Below are 16,044 nucleotides of genomic sequence, written 5' to 3' on the forward strand. Positions count from 1 at the left end.
CAGAGCTTGCAGTGAGCCGAGATTGCGCCACTGCACTCCAGCCTGGGCGACAGAGTGAGACTCTGTCTCAAAAAAAAAAAAAAAAAAAAAAAAGATTAACATTCGACTCCTTGTTACTTATGAAAATTTCTGCAGTGCACTTGAATTTCTCCCCAGAAAATGGGGTTTTCTTTTCTATCACATCCTCAGGCTGCAAATTTTCCAAACTTTTATATGCTCTGCTTCCCTCACCATTTTTTTTTTTTTTTGAGACAGAGTCTCACTTTGTTGCCCAGGCTGGAGTGTGGTGGTGCAATCTCAACTCACTGCAGCCTCTGCCTCCTGGGTTCAAACGATTCTCCTGCCTCAGCCTCCCCAGTAGCTGGGATTACAGGTGCCACCACCACGCATGGCTAAGTTTTGTATTTTTAGTAGAGATGGGTTTTCATCATTTGGCCAGGCTGGTCTCAAACTCCTGACCTCAGGTGATCCACCCACGTCAGCCCCTCAAAGTGCTGGGATTACAGGCATGAGCCACCACACCCAGCCTCTGATTCCCTTTTAAACATAAATTCCAATTTCAGATAATCTCTCTCAAGTTCAAAGTTCCACAGATCTCTAGGGCAGGAGCAAAATGCTGCCAGTCTCTTTGCTTAAGCATAGCAAGAGTGACCTTTACTACAATTCCTAGGAAGTTCCTTAACTCAATCTAAGACCATCTCACCCTGGGCTCCATTGTCCACATCATTATCAGCATTTTGGTCAAAGCCATTCAACAAGTCTCTAGGAAGTTCCAGACTTTGCCACATCTTCCTGTCTTCTTCTGAGCCCTCCAAACCATTCCAACCACTGCCTATTTCCCAATTCTAAAGCTGCTTCCAAATTTTTGGGTATCTTTATAGCAGTGCCCCACTCCTGGTACCAATTTACTGTATTAGTCTGTTTTCACACTGCTATAAAGACATACCTGGGACTGGGTAATTTATAAAGAAAAGAGGTTTAATTGACTCACAATTCTGCATTGTTAGGGAGGCCTCAGGAAAACTTACAATCATGGTGGAAGGGGAAGAGGCACGTTTTACATGGCAGCAGGTGAGAGTGTGTGTGAAGGAAGTGAAGGGGCAAGAGCGCCTTATGAAACCATCAGATCTCATGAGAACGCACTCACTATCATGAGACCACCATGAGGGAAACCGCTCCCATGATCCAATCACCCCCCACTAGGTCGCTCCCTCAACACCTGGGGACTGTAATTCAAGATGAGATTTGGATTGGGACACAAAGCCAAACCATACCCTTCTTCTTGGGAAATGCAAACTTAAGTATTTAGGGTGAACTGTCATGATGTCTGGGGCCTGCTTCAAGATGATTTGGCAAAAGGTTTATGTGTGTATATGGAGAGAGATGTCTATAAAATAAGTGTCATAAAGACATTAAGTAGATGAATCAACATGTTCACTGCATAATTCTTTTGGGTTCAAAAAATTATAATATCTGTTATGATGATCTGTGATCAGTGATCTTTGATTGGTAATCTTTGATGTTACTATTTTAATTGTTTTGGAGTGCCACAAACTATGCCCATGTAAAACAGCAAATTTATTCAATAAATGTTGAGTGTGTTCTGACTGCTCCATGCCATTTCTCTTTCTCTCCTGGTCATTCCCCATCTCTTTTATTCTAATCAGTCCTCTCTATTTTCTGAGACACAACAGTATCAAAATTAGGCCAATGAATAACACCGCAATGGCCTTGCAGTGTTCATGTGAAAGGAAGAGTCACACGTCCCTCACTTTAAATCAAGAGCTGGAAATGATTTAAGCTTAGTGAGAAAGGCATGTCAAAAGCCAAGACAGATCAAAAGTTAAGTGTCTCTTAGGCCAGTTATCTAAGTTGTGAATGCAAAAGAAAAGTTCTTGAAGGAAATTTAAAAAGCTACTCCAGTGGACACACAAATGATAAGGAAGATAAACAACCTTATTAACCAACACAGAGAAAGTTTTAGTGATCTGGATAGAAGTTCAAATCAGGCTCACGCCTGTAATCCCAGCACTTTGGGAGACCGAGGTGGGCAGATCACCTAACGTCAGGAGTTCAAGACCAGCCTAGCCAACATGATGAAACGCTGTCTCTGCTAAAAATACAAAAATTAGCCAGGCATGGTGGTGGGCGCCTGTAATCCCACCTACTCGGGTGGCTGAGGCAGAAGAATCGCTTGAACCCGGAAGACGGATGTTGCAGTGAGCCAAGATCACGCCACTGCACTCTAGCCTGGGTGACACAGCAAGACTCCATCTCAAAAAAAAAAAAAAAAAAAAAAAAGTTCAAATCAGCCACAACATTGAGCCTGATGCAGAGCAAGGCCCTAACTCTCTTTAATTCTTTGAAGGCTGGGAGAGGTGAGGAAGCTACAGAAGAAAAGGCAGAAACTAGCAGACGTTGGTTCATGGGGTTAAGGAAATAAGCTGTCTCCATAACATAAAAATGCAAGATAAAGCAGCAAATCCTGATGTAGAAGCTTCATCAAGTTAGCCAGAAGACCTAGCTAAGGTCAAAACAACAGTTTTTCTTTTTCTTTCCTTTTTTGAGACTGAGTCTTGCTCTATCACCCAGGCTGGAGTACAGTGGCGTGATCTTGGCTCACTGCAACCTCTGCCTCCCGGGTTCAAGCTATTCTCATGCCTCAGTCTCCTGAGTAGCCGGGATTACAGGCACCTGCCACCATCACATCTGGCTAATTTTTGTATTTTTAATAGAGACGGGGTTTCACCATGTTGACCAGGCTGGTCTTGAACTCCTGACCTCAAGTGATCCACCCACCTCGGCCTTCCAAAGTGTTGGGATAAACGGCGAGAGCTCAGCCTAAAACAACAGATTTCAAAGTATATGAAATAGACTTCTATTGGAAGATGCCATCTGGGACTTTCATAGCTAGAGAGGAGAAGCCAATTCCTAGATTCAAAGGATAGGCTGACTCTCTTGTGATGGGCTAATGCAGCTGGTGACTTTAATGCCAGTGCTCACTGACCATTCCAAATATCCCACAGTTCTTTAGGATTATGCTTAATTGGCCAGGCATGGTGGCTCACACCTGTAATCCCAGCACTTTGGGAGGCTGAGGCAGGTGAATCACTTGAGCCCAGGAGTTCAAGACCAGCCTGGGCAACAAGGTGAGACCCCATCTCTACAAAAAATACAAAAAAAAAAAATTTAGCTGGGTGTGGTGACATTCATCTGTGGTCCAGCTACCAAGGAGGCTGAGGTGGAAAGATCACATGAGCCTGGAAAGTAGAGGCTGAAGTGAGCCCAGGTCGTGCCACTGCACTCCAGCCAGGGCAACAGAGAGAGACTCTGTTTCAAAAAAAAAAAAAAAAAAAAAAAAGAATTATGCCAAATCTGTCTGGATGATAGCATATCTGTTTACAACAGGGTTTACTGAATATTTTAAGTCCACTGTTAAGACTTGCTGCTCAGAAAAAAAAAAAAAAGATTATTTTCAAAATATTACTGCTCACTGACAATGCGCCTAGTTACCCAAGAGCTCTCGTGGAGGCGTACAAGGAGATAAACGTTGTTTTCATGCCTGTTAACACAATATCCATTCTGCAGATTAAGGAGTCATTTTGACTTTCAAGTTGTCTTATTTAAAAAATACATTTTGTAAGGCTACAGCTGCCACAGACGGATGAATCCAGGCAAAGTAACTGAAAACCTTCTGGAAAGGATTATCATTCTAGATGGTTTCTGCAGATTGAAACTACTCCTGGTGAAGATGCTGTGAACACTGTTGAAATTACAACAAAGGATTCAGAATAGTATGTGAATTTAGTTGATAAAGTGGTAGCAGGTTTGAAAGAATTGATTCTAGTTTTCAAAGTAGATTCTAGTTTTCTACTCTAAGTAAAATGCTATCAAAAAGCATTGCATGTTACAGAGTAATCTTTCATGAAAGGAAGTCAATGGATACGGCAAACTTCATTGCTGTCTTATTTTAAGAAATGGCCAGCCGGGTGTGGTGGCTCACGCCTTTAGTCCCAGCACTTTGGGAGGCTGAGGCGAGTGGATCACGAGGTCAGGAGATTGAGATAATCCTGGTTAACATGGTGAAACCCCATCTCTACTAAAAATATAAAAAATTAGCTGGGTGTGGTGGTGGGCACCTGTAGTCCCAGCTACTTGGGAGGCTGAGGCAGGAGAATGGCGGAAACCTGGGAGGCGGAGCTTGCAGTGAGCCAAGATCGTGCCACTGCACTTCAGCCTGGGTGACAGAGCAAGACTCCATCTCAGAAAAAAAAAAAAAAAAAAAGAAAAAGAAATCGCCACAGCCACCCCCCGCCCCAAAACCTTTAGCAACCACCACCCTGATTAAGCAGCCATCAACACTGAGGCAAGACCCTCTACCAGCAAAAAGATTATGACTCACTGAAGGCTCAGATGATGGTTAGCATCTTTTAGCAATAAAGAATTTTTAATTTAAGGTATGTACATTGCTTTTTTAGCCATAATGCTATTTCACACTTAGCAGACTACAGTATAGTACAAACATAACTCTGATATGCACTGGAAAACAAAAAAATTCCTGACTTGCTTTATTGCATGGTCTGGAACCAAACCCACAATACTAGGTATTGTGTATAGGTATGCCTGTATAGCGGCCCAGCCATGCTGATTAATTCAAGTTGAAGCAAAAGTTTTTATTTTTATTTTTGTTAGAGACAAGGTCTCACTATATTGCTCAGGCTGGCCTTGAATTCCTGGGCTAAAGTGATCTTCTCACCTCAGCCTCTAAGGAAGCTGGGACTACAAGTACATGCCGCCACAACTGGCCCAGCTCCCTAAACATTTTAATGTCCTAAGAATAAAACTGTTACTTAAACAGCATAGATTACTGATAGTAAAATATATTATGGACCTAAAAGCTTAAGATACTGAAAAGCTCCGTGAAGTCTATAACTTTCTAAAAGTATGATGGTACTTTGAAAACTATATATATAAATTATTATTATTATTTTTTGAGACAGATTCTCGCTCTGGTGCCCAGGCTGGAGTGCAGTGGTGCAATTTCGGCCCACCACAACCTCCCCCTCCTGGGTTCAACCGATTCTTGTGCCTCAGCCTCTCAGCTGGGACTACAGGCGCATGCTACCACCCAGAGCTAATTTTTTATATTTTTAGTAGAGATGGGGTTTCGCCGTGTTGGCCAGGCTGGTCTCGAACTCCTGACCTCAGGTGATCTGCCCACCTTGGCCTCCCGAAGTACTGGGATTACAAGCGTGAGCCACTGTGACCAGCCAGGGTGTAAGATAATTACTTTTTTTTTTGGAGTCAGTGTTTTCATCTGTAACCCAGACTGCAGTGTGGTGGCATAATAACTCACAGCAACCTCAAACTCCTGGGCTCAAGCAATTCTCTTCTCTCAGCCTCCTGATTAATTAGTAGCTGGGACTACAGATGTGTACCATGACACCTGGCTAATTTTAAAATTTTTTGTAGAGATGGGGTCATGCCATGTTGCGCAGGGTGTTATTTTTATATATACATATATATATATATACAATTTTTAAAAATAGAGATGAGGTCTCACTATGTTGACCAGGCTGGTCTTGAACTCCTGGCCTCAAGCCATCCTCCCATCTTGGCCTCCCAAAGTGCTGAGATTACAAGCATGAGCCAGTGTGTCTGGCCCCCAGGGCTGTTTTTGAACTCCTGACCTAAAACAGTCCTCTCGCCTCAGCCTCACAAAGTGCTTAAGATTACAGGTGTGAGCCACCACACCTGGCCTATTATTACTATTTTTGTAGGCTAATAGTTTCTTTGAATTCATATGCAAATTCAGGTTATTCATATCATAGTTTTAAAATGAAGTGATACACACTTAAATCTTACTGGCTAAGAAATCCTTTAATTCAGCTCTAAAATGTAAAAGAAGGTGCATTAAAAACTCTTTAACTTGTAGCAGACGTATCTATAATAAATTTTATGAAAGTGAGATTCTGCGGCAAACAGAGGCATGTGTGATAAATTATTTAAGGGCTAATCCCATTTCATTTGACTGCTGTGAAAAAACTTGCTCTAGATCAGTGGCTCTCAAACTTAAGTACAGTCATGCATGGCGTAATAGGATTATGTTCTGAAGAATGTGTTGTTCGGCAATTTCATTGTCATGTGAACATCATAGAGTGTACTTACCCAAACCTAGAGTGTGCTTACCCAAACATCATAGAGTGTACTTACCCAAACCTAGAACATCATAGAGTGTACTTACCCAAACTTACCCAAACCTAGGCTATATGGCATAGCCTATTACTCATAGGCTACAAACCCATAGAACAAGTTACTGTACTGGATACTATAGGCAATTATAACACAACGGTAAACATTTGTGTATCAAAACATAGAAAAAGTACAGTGAAGATATGGTATTATAATCTTATGGGACCACTGTTGTATGTGCAGTCTGTTGTTGACCAAAATGCCATTATGTGGCACACAGCTATACTAACATAGGGACTGTAAAAATATAGATTTAAAAATACAGATTGCCAGGTAATACTCCCAGATTTCTGGTTCAGTAGGTCTGGGATGGGTCCCAATAATCTGCATTTCTAACAGGTTCCCAGGTAAGGTATACACTGCTGGTTTGAAAACCAGTTTGAGAACCACCACTCTAAATCAGTAACATCACTGGTTGGAATAACTGTTAGCAATTCTTTCTTGTAGCAGGTTTAAGACATATTAACTTTTAAACTGTTTCAAAACTCATGTATTTATGGAAAATTTAAAATAAAAATAATCATTTGGGCTGGACATAATCTTGATCAAGAGAATTACCTGGAGTCAACTCTTCTCTGCTATCCTTAGCAAGCATAACAGCATGTTCTGAAACTTCAGCTGCTTCTCTTTGTACAAGCTGACGTAAGCAAGCCAGTACTGCTCTTCTCAGTAACAAGTAGGGGCTACAAAGATTCACCTGAAAAATACCATTTGAGGAATGACAGAGCTAAAATTCTTGTTGGCACTCAGTGAGTCTAATAGATATTCACTGGACCCCTTCCTGATTCTGTCCAGCCCATCAGCGGGCTGGACACAATTTATAAATACATAAGAACTTCTTGAAACCATTCTAGAATATATTTTTGATTATGTAACTTAGAAACAGCTTAATAGGTAATATGTGTACTAGATTATGCACTACTCATAAATCTAAGCAAAAGTCTTTTGGCAGTTTGTCAGAAGGCAGGATTTATATGAGTAAATAGAGTTTTAAGAGAAAAAAAGAACTACAACGGAAAGGATTTAGTTGCAGTTCATACATTTGTGTTCATGCAACTATATTATAATGTTTTATCACTCTCTAAGCAGAAATTTATACACATCCATATAGGCAATACAGCATATTGGTTAAAATGGAGGCTCCAGAGTCAAAATGTCTCAGTTTGAGTCCTAGATCCATCACTTACTAGCTGTGGGCAAATTATTTAACTCCTCTAGAGTGCCTTAGTTTCCTCATTTGTAACACTATTGCATCTCTCAGGGCTATTGTGACATTAACACAAAGTAACATGCAAAGTGCTTACCACAGTACCTGTCAAATAGTAAATGCTCAATAAATGTTAGTTATTATTAGTGTGGTCTCTTAACAATAATATTTTAATCAGACAACATATATAGTAAATGCATTTTTAAATAAAGGCAGAAAACATTCACCAAAAATGCTCTCTAGAGACAAGCATTACAGAACACCAAATTTTATATATATACATACATATTTATGTATTGATAGAATACATATATGTACACATCTTACAGATGCAATGTAAATCTCAATAGGTTGTATTGACCCATGGCAAATGATAAGACTGGTAATATACTTCAGTTACAAGTCAAAGGTTAATGGATAAAAATTCTTAGTGATTTCATATATGAAATAAAGTTGAGATTTTAAATTTTGTACTATGAAAGTAAAGATCAGTTTGGTATGGTCCACAAAATAAATATGTATATTATGGTAGTGATCTTCAAAGCAAAATTTGAGAAATAATGGCATAATTTTATGGCGATCTTTAGATTTGGCATATGTGGGAAAAACAGGACTGAAGTAGGTGAAGTTTTGTAAAGAGCAGAGGCTAAATTTTGGGATGAAATAAAAGGTAGGTAGTAGGAGCTATTAAGAATATATAAGAAGAGTGTCAGATGTGGTGGCTCACGTCTGTAACGCTAGCACTTTGGGAGGCCGAGGTAGGCAGATCACTTGAGGTCAGGAGTTCAAAACCAGCCTGGCCAACATGGTGAAACCCTGTCTCTGCTAAAAAATACAAAAAAATTAGCCGTGCATGGTGGCAGGTGTCTGTAATCCCTGCTACTCGGGAGGCTGAAGCAGGAGAATTGCTTGAACCTGGGAGGTGGAGGTTGCCGTGAGCCGAGATCACGCCTCTGCACTCCAGCCTGGGCGACAGAGACTCTGTCTCAGGAAAACAAAAACAAAAACAAGAACATATATATATATATGTATATATGAGAAGAGGGCTGGGCATGATGGCTCACACCGAGGGAGGCCAAGGCAGGTGGATCACTTGAGGTCAGGAGTTTGAGACCAGCCTGGCCAACATGGTCAAGCCCTGTCTCTACTAGTAATACAAAAATTAGCCGGGCATGGTGGTGCACACCTGTAGTCCCAGCTACTGGGGAGGCTGAGGCAGGAGAATCGCTTGAACCTGGGAGGCAGAAGTTGCAGTGAGCTGAGATTGCACCACTGCACTCCAGCCTAGGTGACAGAGTGAAACTGTGTCTCAAAAAAAAAAAAAAAAAAAAAAAAAAAGAATATACAAGAAAAAATACATGCAAAGAGAGCCAAATTCTACATTGTATCAGAAGCCAAGAAACAGAAAAAATTTGTGTATATATCATCATTGAGCAGTTTTTTTTTTTTTTTTTTTTGAGACAGGGTATCGCTCTGTTACCCAGGATAGAGTGCTGGAACAGCTTTGTAAGTATGTTCTGCTATACCTTCAAGCTGTATTATGAACCCAAAAGTGGATAGAGAGGAATGCCATTCATAGAAAAGTCTCAAGGTGTAATGTAATCCCATGTTTAGAAACTATATTGTTAGCAGGTTAGGATAACAGAGAAGTTAAAATATAAAAAAGATTATGTTTACTCATCCCCAAGATTACTGTTGTATTTAACAACGACAAAAAAAGCACTTTACAAGACAATTTTAAAGAAAAGTTAATAAATCTACTAGTCATTTCAACTGGAGTTTTACAAGCATATAATACAAAGCAGGTGCAGCATTTATTCAGGCTAGTCAAACATCTTTTAGAAAAAGCATGCTTGGAAGTACCCTTTACTTGTTTGATAGAAAAAAGATTGAAGGCTGTCACACAAAGTAAAATGGGAGGCTTAATGTCTCCATGTCATTCTCCAGCATTTATATTGGGAAGAGGAATACAGTGGCTTAAGGCAAACAAACAAAGCAGGCAAAATACAGAAATTAAATTAAACTGTAACTACAATTATTTTCTGAAATGAATATATTAAATAAAAATGAGACCAAATTTAGTGCAAGGAGTGAGTGCACCAGCTGGAGAAGGTTAGGAAGGATTTGCTTATATTGGTATCAAATAAACACCACGAAACATGCTACACATACTGGATTTAGCATTAATGGTTCGCTTAAAAAAAGAGATGCAGAGGAAAACAAACATCTACAACCAAAAAATGACACAAAGAAACAGCACCGCAAAACTCAAAAAAAGTTAGGAATCAAGGGTCAGGGACCTACCAACACAGAATTATCCAACAAGATCTCCTGCACAAAAACAAATGACACACCAGTCATGACAAAACCAAAAGATAAATATTAGGATGACTTTGACAACAGTCAGCTAAGCATTAAAATATAAATGTTGATAGTTATTATTTAAATTGGCTTAGCTTCAGCTTAAAAATTTGCCACAAATATTTTATTTTCCAACAAAATGAGTTGAGCCAAGTTCTTGAAAATAGTCAGCTCAAGAACTCTAAGACGTAAATATATAATTTTAAAATGTACATGTGATTAATTTTAGGTTTTTCTTTGGAATCTCTGATTAAGCCTCAGTATCAAACCCAATCAAGTAGACATAAGTGTTGAGAGGAGTGATCTGGATTGCATTCACATGAACAGGTGTCCAGCAAGAGGCAAAGTTAATGGTTTACCTCATCAGAAGTTAATTATAGTTTAACTCTTAGAAGCCAAGTTTTAAAACTAAGAGTATTCAGAATTGCTAGTGTAGTTAAGGCCAAGTTCAGAACGGAAGTTAAAGAGCATGCAGTTAAAGGAAAATACTTCCCAGTAAGATTCTTGCCTAATGATGAAATGCAATTTCCTTACTTTGGTGAATACTCTAAAATATAATAAATTCAATCTAATAAATTCAGAATAAATTACTAACCAAAATATTGAGACACTAAATTAACACACTATAGTGATAATTTTTGACTATGGTTGTGTATTAAAAAAATCACTTTACAGCTTGAATACTATGAGTTAACATACGATTTGTAACTGTTACTTCAGATTTTCTCACTTGCTCTAATGTACCCAAAAGAAAAGTCTGATAATATAATAATCTCTATTCTTTTTCATATGTAACTTTTTTTTTGATGCCTATTTTTTTTTTCCTGCAGTAAATATGTACCCTTTTTTGATTTGGGAAAGGGAAAAAGTTAATAAGTTTGATCAGATTTTATTTATTTATATTTTTGAGACAGTGTCTTGCTCCATTGCCCAGGGTGGAGTGCAGTGGCGCAATCATGGCTCACTGTTGCCTCAACATCCTGGGTTCAGGTGATCCTCCCACCTCAGCCTCCCAAGTAGTAGTGGGACTACAGGTGCACACAGCCATGCTCGGATAATTTTCTTAAAATTTTTTATAGAGACAAGGTCTCAGTATGTTCCCCAGGCTGGTTTCAAATGATCCTTCTACCTTGACCTACCAAAGTGCTGGGCCACTACAGGTGTGAGCCATTGTGCCCAGCTCATCAGATTTTATTCACCATGAATTAATGGGTTATTCTTGTTCTTCATTTCTCAATAAACTTTAGCTAATAAAAAAAAATCATGTATCAGGTAAAGGAGAAATTTTATAGGTAATTAATGGAAATCTTCTATAAGATAAGAAGAAAAAATGGCAGTATCACTAAATTTAAACGGAGAGTAAAAGATCAAATGCAAAGGAGTGAAAAATTTTTCAATAACTGGTTTTAGGAAATGACTCTTCAAATATAAAAGTAATATTCCTGGGGAAGAGTCCCTGAATGGTACAGGTAAAATCCTTTTCCTGTAAGTGCTGTTTTCCCTGATACATGATTGACCCAGATCTAAAAAAATACAGGAACAAAAGTTTCTAACAGAAAGTCAGTCACATTCTCTTTTTAAAGTTTTGTTGGGCTAGGCATGGTGGCTCACACCTGTAATCCCAGCACTTTGTGGGGCTGAGGCAGGAGGATGGCTTGAGACCAGAAGTTCAAGACCAGTCTGGGTAACATAGCAAGACCCTGTCTCTACAAAAAAGAAAAAAAATTAGCTAGGTGTGGTGGTACATTCCTGTAGTCCTAGCTACTTCGGAGGCTGAGGGGGGAGGACCACTTGAGCCCAGGAGTTCGAGGCTACTGTGAGCTATGATTGCACCACCACACTCCGGCCTGACAAAGTGAGACTGTGCCTCTAAAATAAATAAATAAATAAATAGTTTTATATGACTATCAGTATCAATAATTAATATAATAATATACTGTGTGTTGACACATGTCAAGACAGCAAAGGCAACTACCATTATTGAGTACTAACTAAATGCCTGAGACATTTGCCTTTACAAGCAGCATTTTGTGTAATCCTCATGTTTTGCAGACAAGGTAGCTGAGGCTAGAAGAGATTATGGACTTCCCTAAAGGCGCACAGCTAGGAGGTGGCAGAGTTGAGATAAGATCTATCCATAAAATCTACAAAGGTAGTATGGAATAATGAAATGAGAACTGAAGGAGGAGTCCAGAAACCCACAATGTAGATTTAGCCACCATTTCGGTGAGCTAGATGTGTTACTTTATTTAACTTTTCGGTCTTCAGTTTATCTTTTTACTGAGAAGATTGGTTTTAATAACGCAAACACCATTCTACAAAAGTAGGGATAATCTATATGACAGATTTTTAAGATTCTGAGGTTCTTTCAAGCTCTGAAATGCTGCATATTTTGCCTCAAGCTTGAAAATGAAAGGTCTATATAATGATTTTCAACAGTCACATTACTAATGGGAGTGTGCTACGAACACTGCAGGAGTAGAAAAATTTGAAAAGCAATGGTGTCAATTTATAATTCCAAATGCAACTCGATTTTTCAGGCAAGTCCAGATAGAAACTGGTGACATGGTAAACCTTTTTTTTTTTTTTTTCCTGAGACGGAGTTTCACTCTTGTTGCCCAGGCTGGAGTGCCAATGGCACGATCTCGGCTCACTGCAACCTCCACCTCCCGGGTTCAAGCGATTCTCCTGGCTCAGCCTCCCGAGTAGCTGGGATTACAGGCGCCCACCACTACGCCCAGCTAATTTTTGTATTTTTAGTAGAGACGGGGTTTCACCATGTTGGCCAGGCTGGTTTTAAACTGACCTCAGGTGATCTGCCCACCTTGGCCTCCCAAAGTGCTGGGATTACAGGCATGAGCCACTGCGCCCGGCCAGGGGAAGTCTCAAAACCAATGACAATGAACCACTTCAAAGGAACTTCTGGTTGATGGCCTTTATCTTTCTACATTCAGTAGATACAATATTAGAAGCCAGATATTGATGCATATGTTGCTGGAATATTAAGGAAAAGTGTTATTTCTCCATCTGGGATGCAAAGAACTTAGAATAGATGAAAAAGAAGAAAAAAAAGACAGGTGACCACATAGAGTTTTGCATGTCCTACAGCATTTATATAGTACGTGGGACATTATAAGCACCCAATATGTGTTTATTGATTTATGAATAAATATTCCAAATATCAAGTTCAACATTAATGAGAGAAAAATTATATAAGAGAGACTTAGGAGCTGATTGCATGAAAGCTGCCTCCTATTCCCGAAAAAGACTAGAACTGAGGGGAAATAGCTACATATATAACACATAACTTTGTACATAGTCTAGAGTATAATTAAAATGTGTACTGGAATAAATCTAAGATTCAAATAAAAGAAACTAAGAGCTCGTTTACAATTTTATACTCACACAGAGGCAGCTAACCAGGCTAGACAAGTTGACATGTCGTGGAGCAAACATATGAAGCTGCTGAAGGCAAGAGATGGCCTGAGCTTGAACAAGGCAGTCTGGGTTATCTTGCATTACTGCACAACCCAGTAGACAGGAAGTCCTTAAGGTAGAAATTGAAGTACCGTTACCTAAAATAAAAAGCAGAAAGCTTTTAATAATCGGCCTATAAAAACATTACTCTTTAAACATATATTACAGGTTTTAAAATTTACTTCCAGTTTTAAGCTACGAATCTGTGACGTATAATTTCTTCTACAAAAGTAGGGATAATCTAAGTTACAGATTGTTAGATTAGTTATTCTTTTTTTTTTTTTTTTTTTGACAGAGTCTCAGTCTGTTGCCCAGGCTGGAGTGCAGTGGTGCCATTTCGGCTCACAGCAACCCTGGCTTCCGGGTTCAAGTGATTCTCCTGCCTCCGGTCTCCCGAGTAGCTGGGAGTACAGGTGCGCACCACCATGCCTGGCTAATTTTTCATATTTTTAGTAGAGACAGGGTTTCACCATGTTGGCTAGGCTGGTCTCGAACTCCTGAGATCCAATGATCCACCTGCCTCAGCTTCTCAAAGTGCTAGGATTACAGGCGTGAGCCACTGCGCCTGACCTACTTTAGTTATTCTTAATCTGAAAAGTTTATTACAACACAAATAATCAGGCAAAGAAGAACCTAAGACTATCAGTAGGTTATACCAAATTTTCATAAAAAGTGGAATTAGAAATTGCCAATAAACTTAGCCTCGCTTGTATTAGTTAAGAATTACTTTCATGTATTATAATCATGTAATACTATGCAATTTGAATAGCTTGTAATATTTGAAATTTTGGACTTAGCCATTTATTTCTTAAATAGAGAACAGAGCTCTTTGGATGATTCTGCTTCATGTCTGTCATTTTAACTGTTAAGGAAGGCATCTTTAGGAGATATGTAATTGTCTAAATATTGTACTCTGTCTTTTCAAGGTAAGAGAAATCAGGCTGAATGGCATTTATACATTCATTTAACAAAACATACAGCACGTATTACGTGCCAAGCATACAGACTAGGAACTGAATTCATTTTTATGTGTATTATTTTTAATGTAAAACATCATAAAAGCAGCTATGCACACCTTGTAGCTCTGGACCTAACGTGGTAATAAGGGCATTCAAACAGCGACCAAGGCTTTGGTGAACTTCAGCATGAGTAGGAGGCACATTTAACAACAACATTATAATAAGAGAAAGGGTAGGTTCCACATGCACATAATAGAGTGGGCCAGCAGAATCAATGATCAATGATAGAGAATGTAATGCCCAGGTCTGTAATGACAAAGAAAAATAATTAAAAACATTAGAGCAGCATTAAGAAACATAAAATACATTAAGTTGTTCTTTTGTTGAAGCAAGTGATAAAGTAACAGCAAATGTGTATGCTACTACTAATGTGGAAAGAGAAATGGAGGACTTTCAACTCAGAGGCAATCATCCAATTTAGAATGATACAGTTCATCATTAAGAATTGCAAGTAATAGTTGGTACTTTAGCTAACAGTTTGAATCAAATCTAGTTTGTTGAAAAATTGTTTATTGTTTAATCTATAGAAAGAATGAAAATTCAAGTTTTTAAAAAGATTCAACAAAATCTACAATTACATTCAACAATATGGACATATCTCTTGAACATAATGTTGAGTGAAGCAAGCCAGACATAAAAGAATATATGTTGTATGATTCCATTTACATAAAGTATAGAAGCAAGCAAAACTAATTTATGCTGTTGCAAATTAGGATAGTGGTTATCCTTGGTGGGGGCAGGTAGTTAACTAAAAGACAGTATGAGAAGTGTGTATGGGGTATTGATAATGGACTGTTTCTTGATTTCAGGTGGTGGTTACATAATGTACTGTTTGTACATAGATATGTACATTTATGGCAGGTGCGCACGCACGTGCACACACACACGCACACACACGCACACACACAATGGTTTAAATGAAAAAAGACTGGTCATATACTGATAACCACTGAAGTTAGGTGATGAGTATAATAGATTCATTATAGTATACTTTCTAATTTTGTGTATGTTTTAATGTTCTATAACAAGAAGTAAATTAAAAGCTCTCTCTTCAGAAAATGAACTGAAAAAGTTTTATTCCTCTTATCAATGGATGTATAAGAAAGCTTACAGTACTTTAAATGCTGCAGAAATGAGTTTCTATTTGTTAGGTGAGAGAGAGCAATCAAGAAAATTCAGAAATGACACTGACAGCCACGGAAAGTATATGAATTAAACAACAAAAAAGGTACTCAATGTAAAACTAGGTACATTCAGAATAGACTTCTTGAAGAGAGAGAAGAATATAATAGAAGCAAAAAGTACTATATATAAAGACGGGTGAAAAATGGAAACCTTGTAAGTCAATTCAGTCAAGTACTAGATGAAGTGGAGGCGGCGAGTAGTAATACGGTAATTCAGAGGGGGAAAACTAACTGGATTAAAGCTTGATGAGATGGTGGTTATACTGGATCTTAAAAGACTAAAAGATGTGGAATATCAAATAGGCATGTAAGGAGAGAAGAGAAAAACAAAAGGTAAATGTAGACATGAGAATGACATGTGGATAAATCATCTGTAGAAGTCAACACTTTGAGGTAGTAACAGAAAACATCTGTGGGGTCAGTTGATGGGACTGGAATAAAGAAGTTGATTCAAGAAGCAATAAGCACTTTGTCAAGCTTTTCTGCAGGAAAGTGTCAAGATGAAAATCTTTTAGGAAAACAAATTTAGCCTTATATCTAGAGA

At 38.6% G+C, this 16,044-nt stretch overlaps 1 protein-coding gene across 22 annotated transcripts in view; it reads right to left on the reverse strand.

Annotated features, from left to right (window-relative positions):
• HEATR5A (HEAT repeat containing 5A) overlaps positions 1-16,044 on the reverse strand; it is a 141,898-nt gene that overhangs the window by 44,202 nt on the left and 81,652 nt on the right. For 12 of the 22 annotated variants that reach the window (XM_063715825.1, XM_063715832.1, XM_024231711.3 and 9 more), the window contains 3 exons: positions 14,373-14,562; positions 13,226-13,395; positions 6,811-6,949 (listed from right to left, as the gene is read on the reverse strand). In XM_063715825.1, the coding sequence (XP_063571895.1) occupies positions 6,811-6,949; positions 13,226-13,395; positions 14,373-14,562 (499 nt within the window). Of the gene's footprint in view, positions 1-6,810; positions 6,950-9,763; positions 9,791-13,225; positions 13,396-14,372; positions 14,563-16,044 lie in introns of all 22 variants that reach the window. The other 10 variants (XM_063715829.1, XM_063715819.1, XM_063715830.1 and 7 more) reach the window with 1 other exon arrangement.

The sequence above is a fragment of the Pongo abelii genome, chromosome 15 (genome assembly GCF_028885655.2).
Source record: "Pongo abelii isolate AG06213 chromosome 15, NHGRI_mPonAbe1-v2.0_pri, whole genome shotgun sequence".
Classification (NCBI taxonomy): domain Eukaryota; kingdom Metazoa; phylum Chordata; class Mammalia; order Primates; family Hominidae; genus Pongo; species Pongo abelii.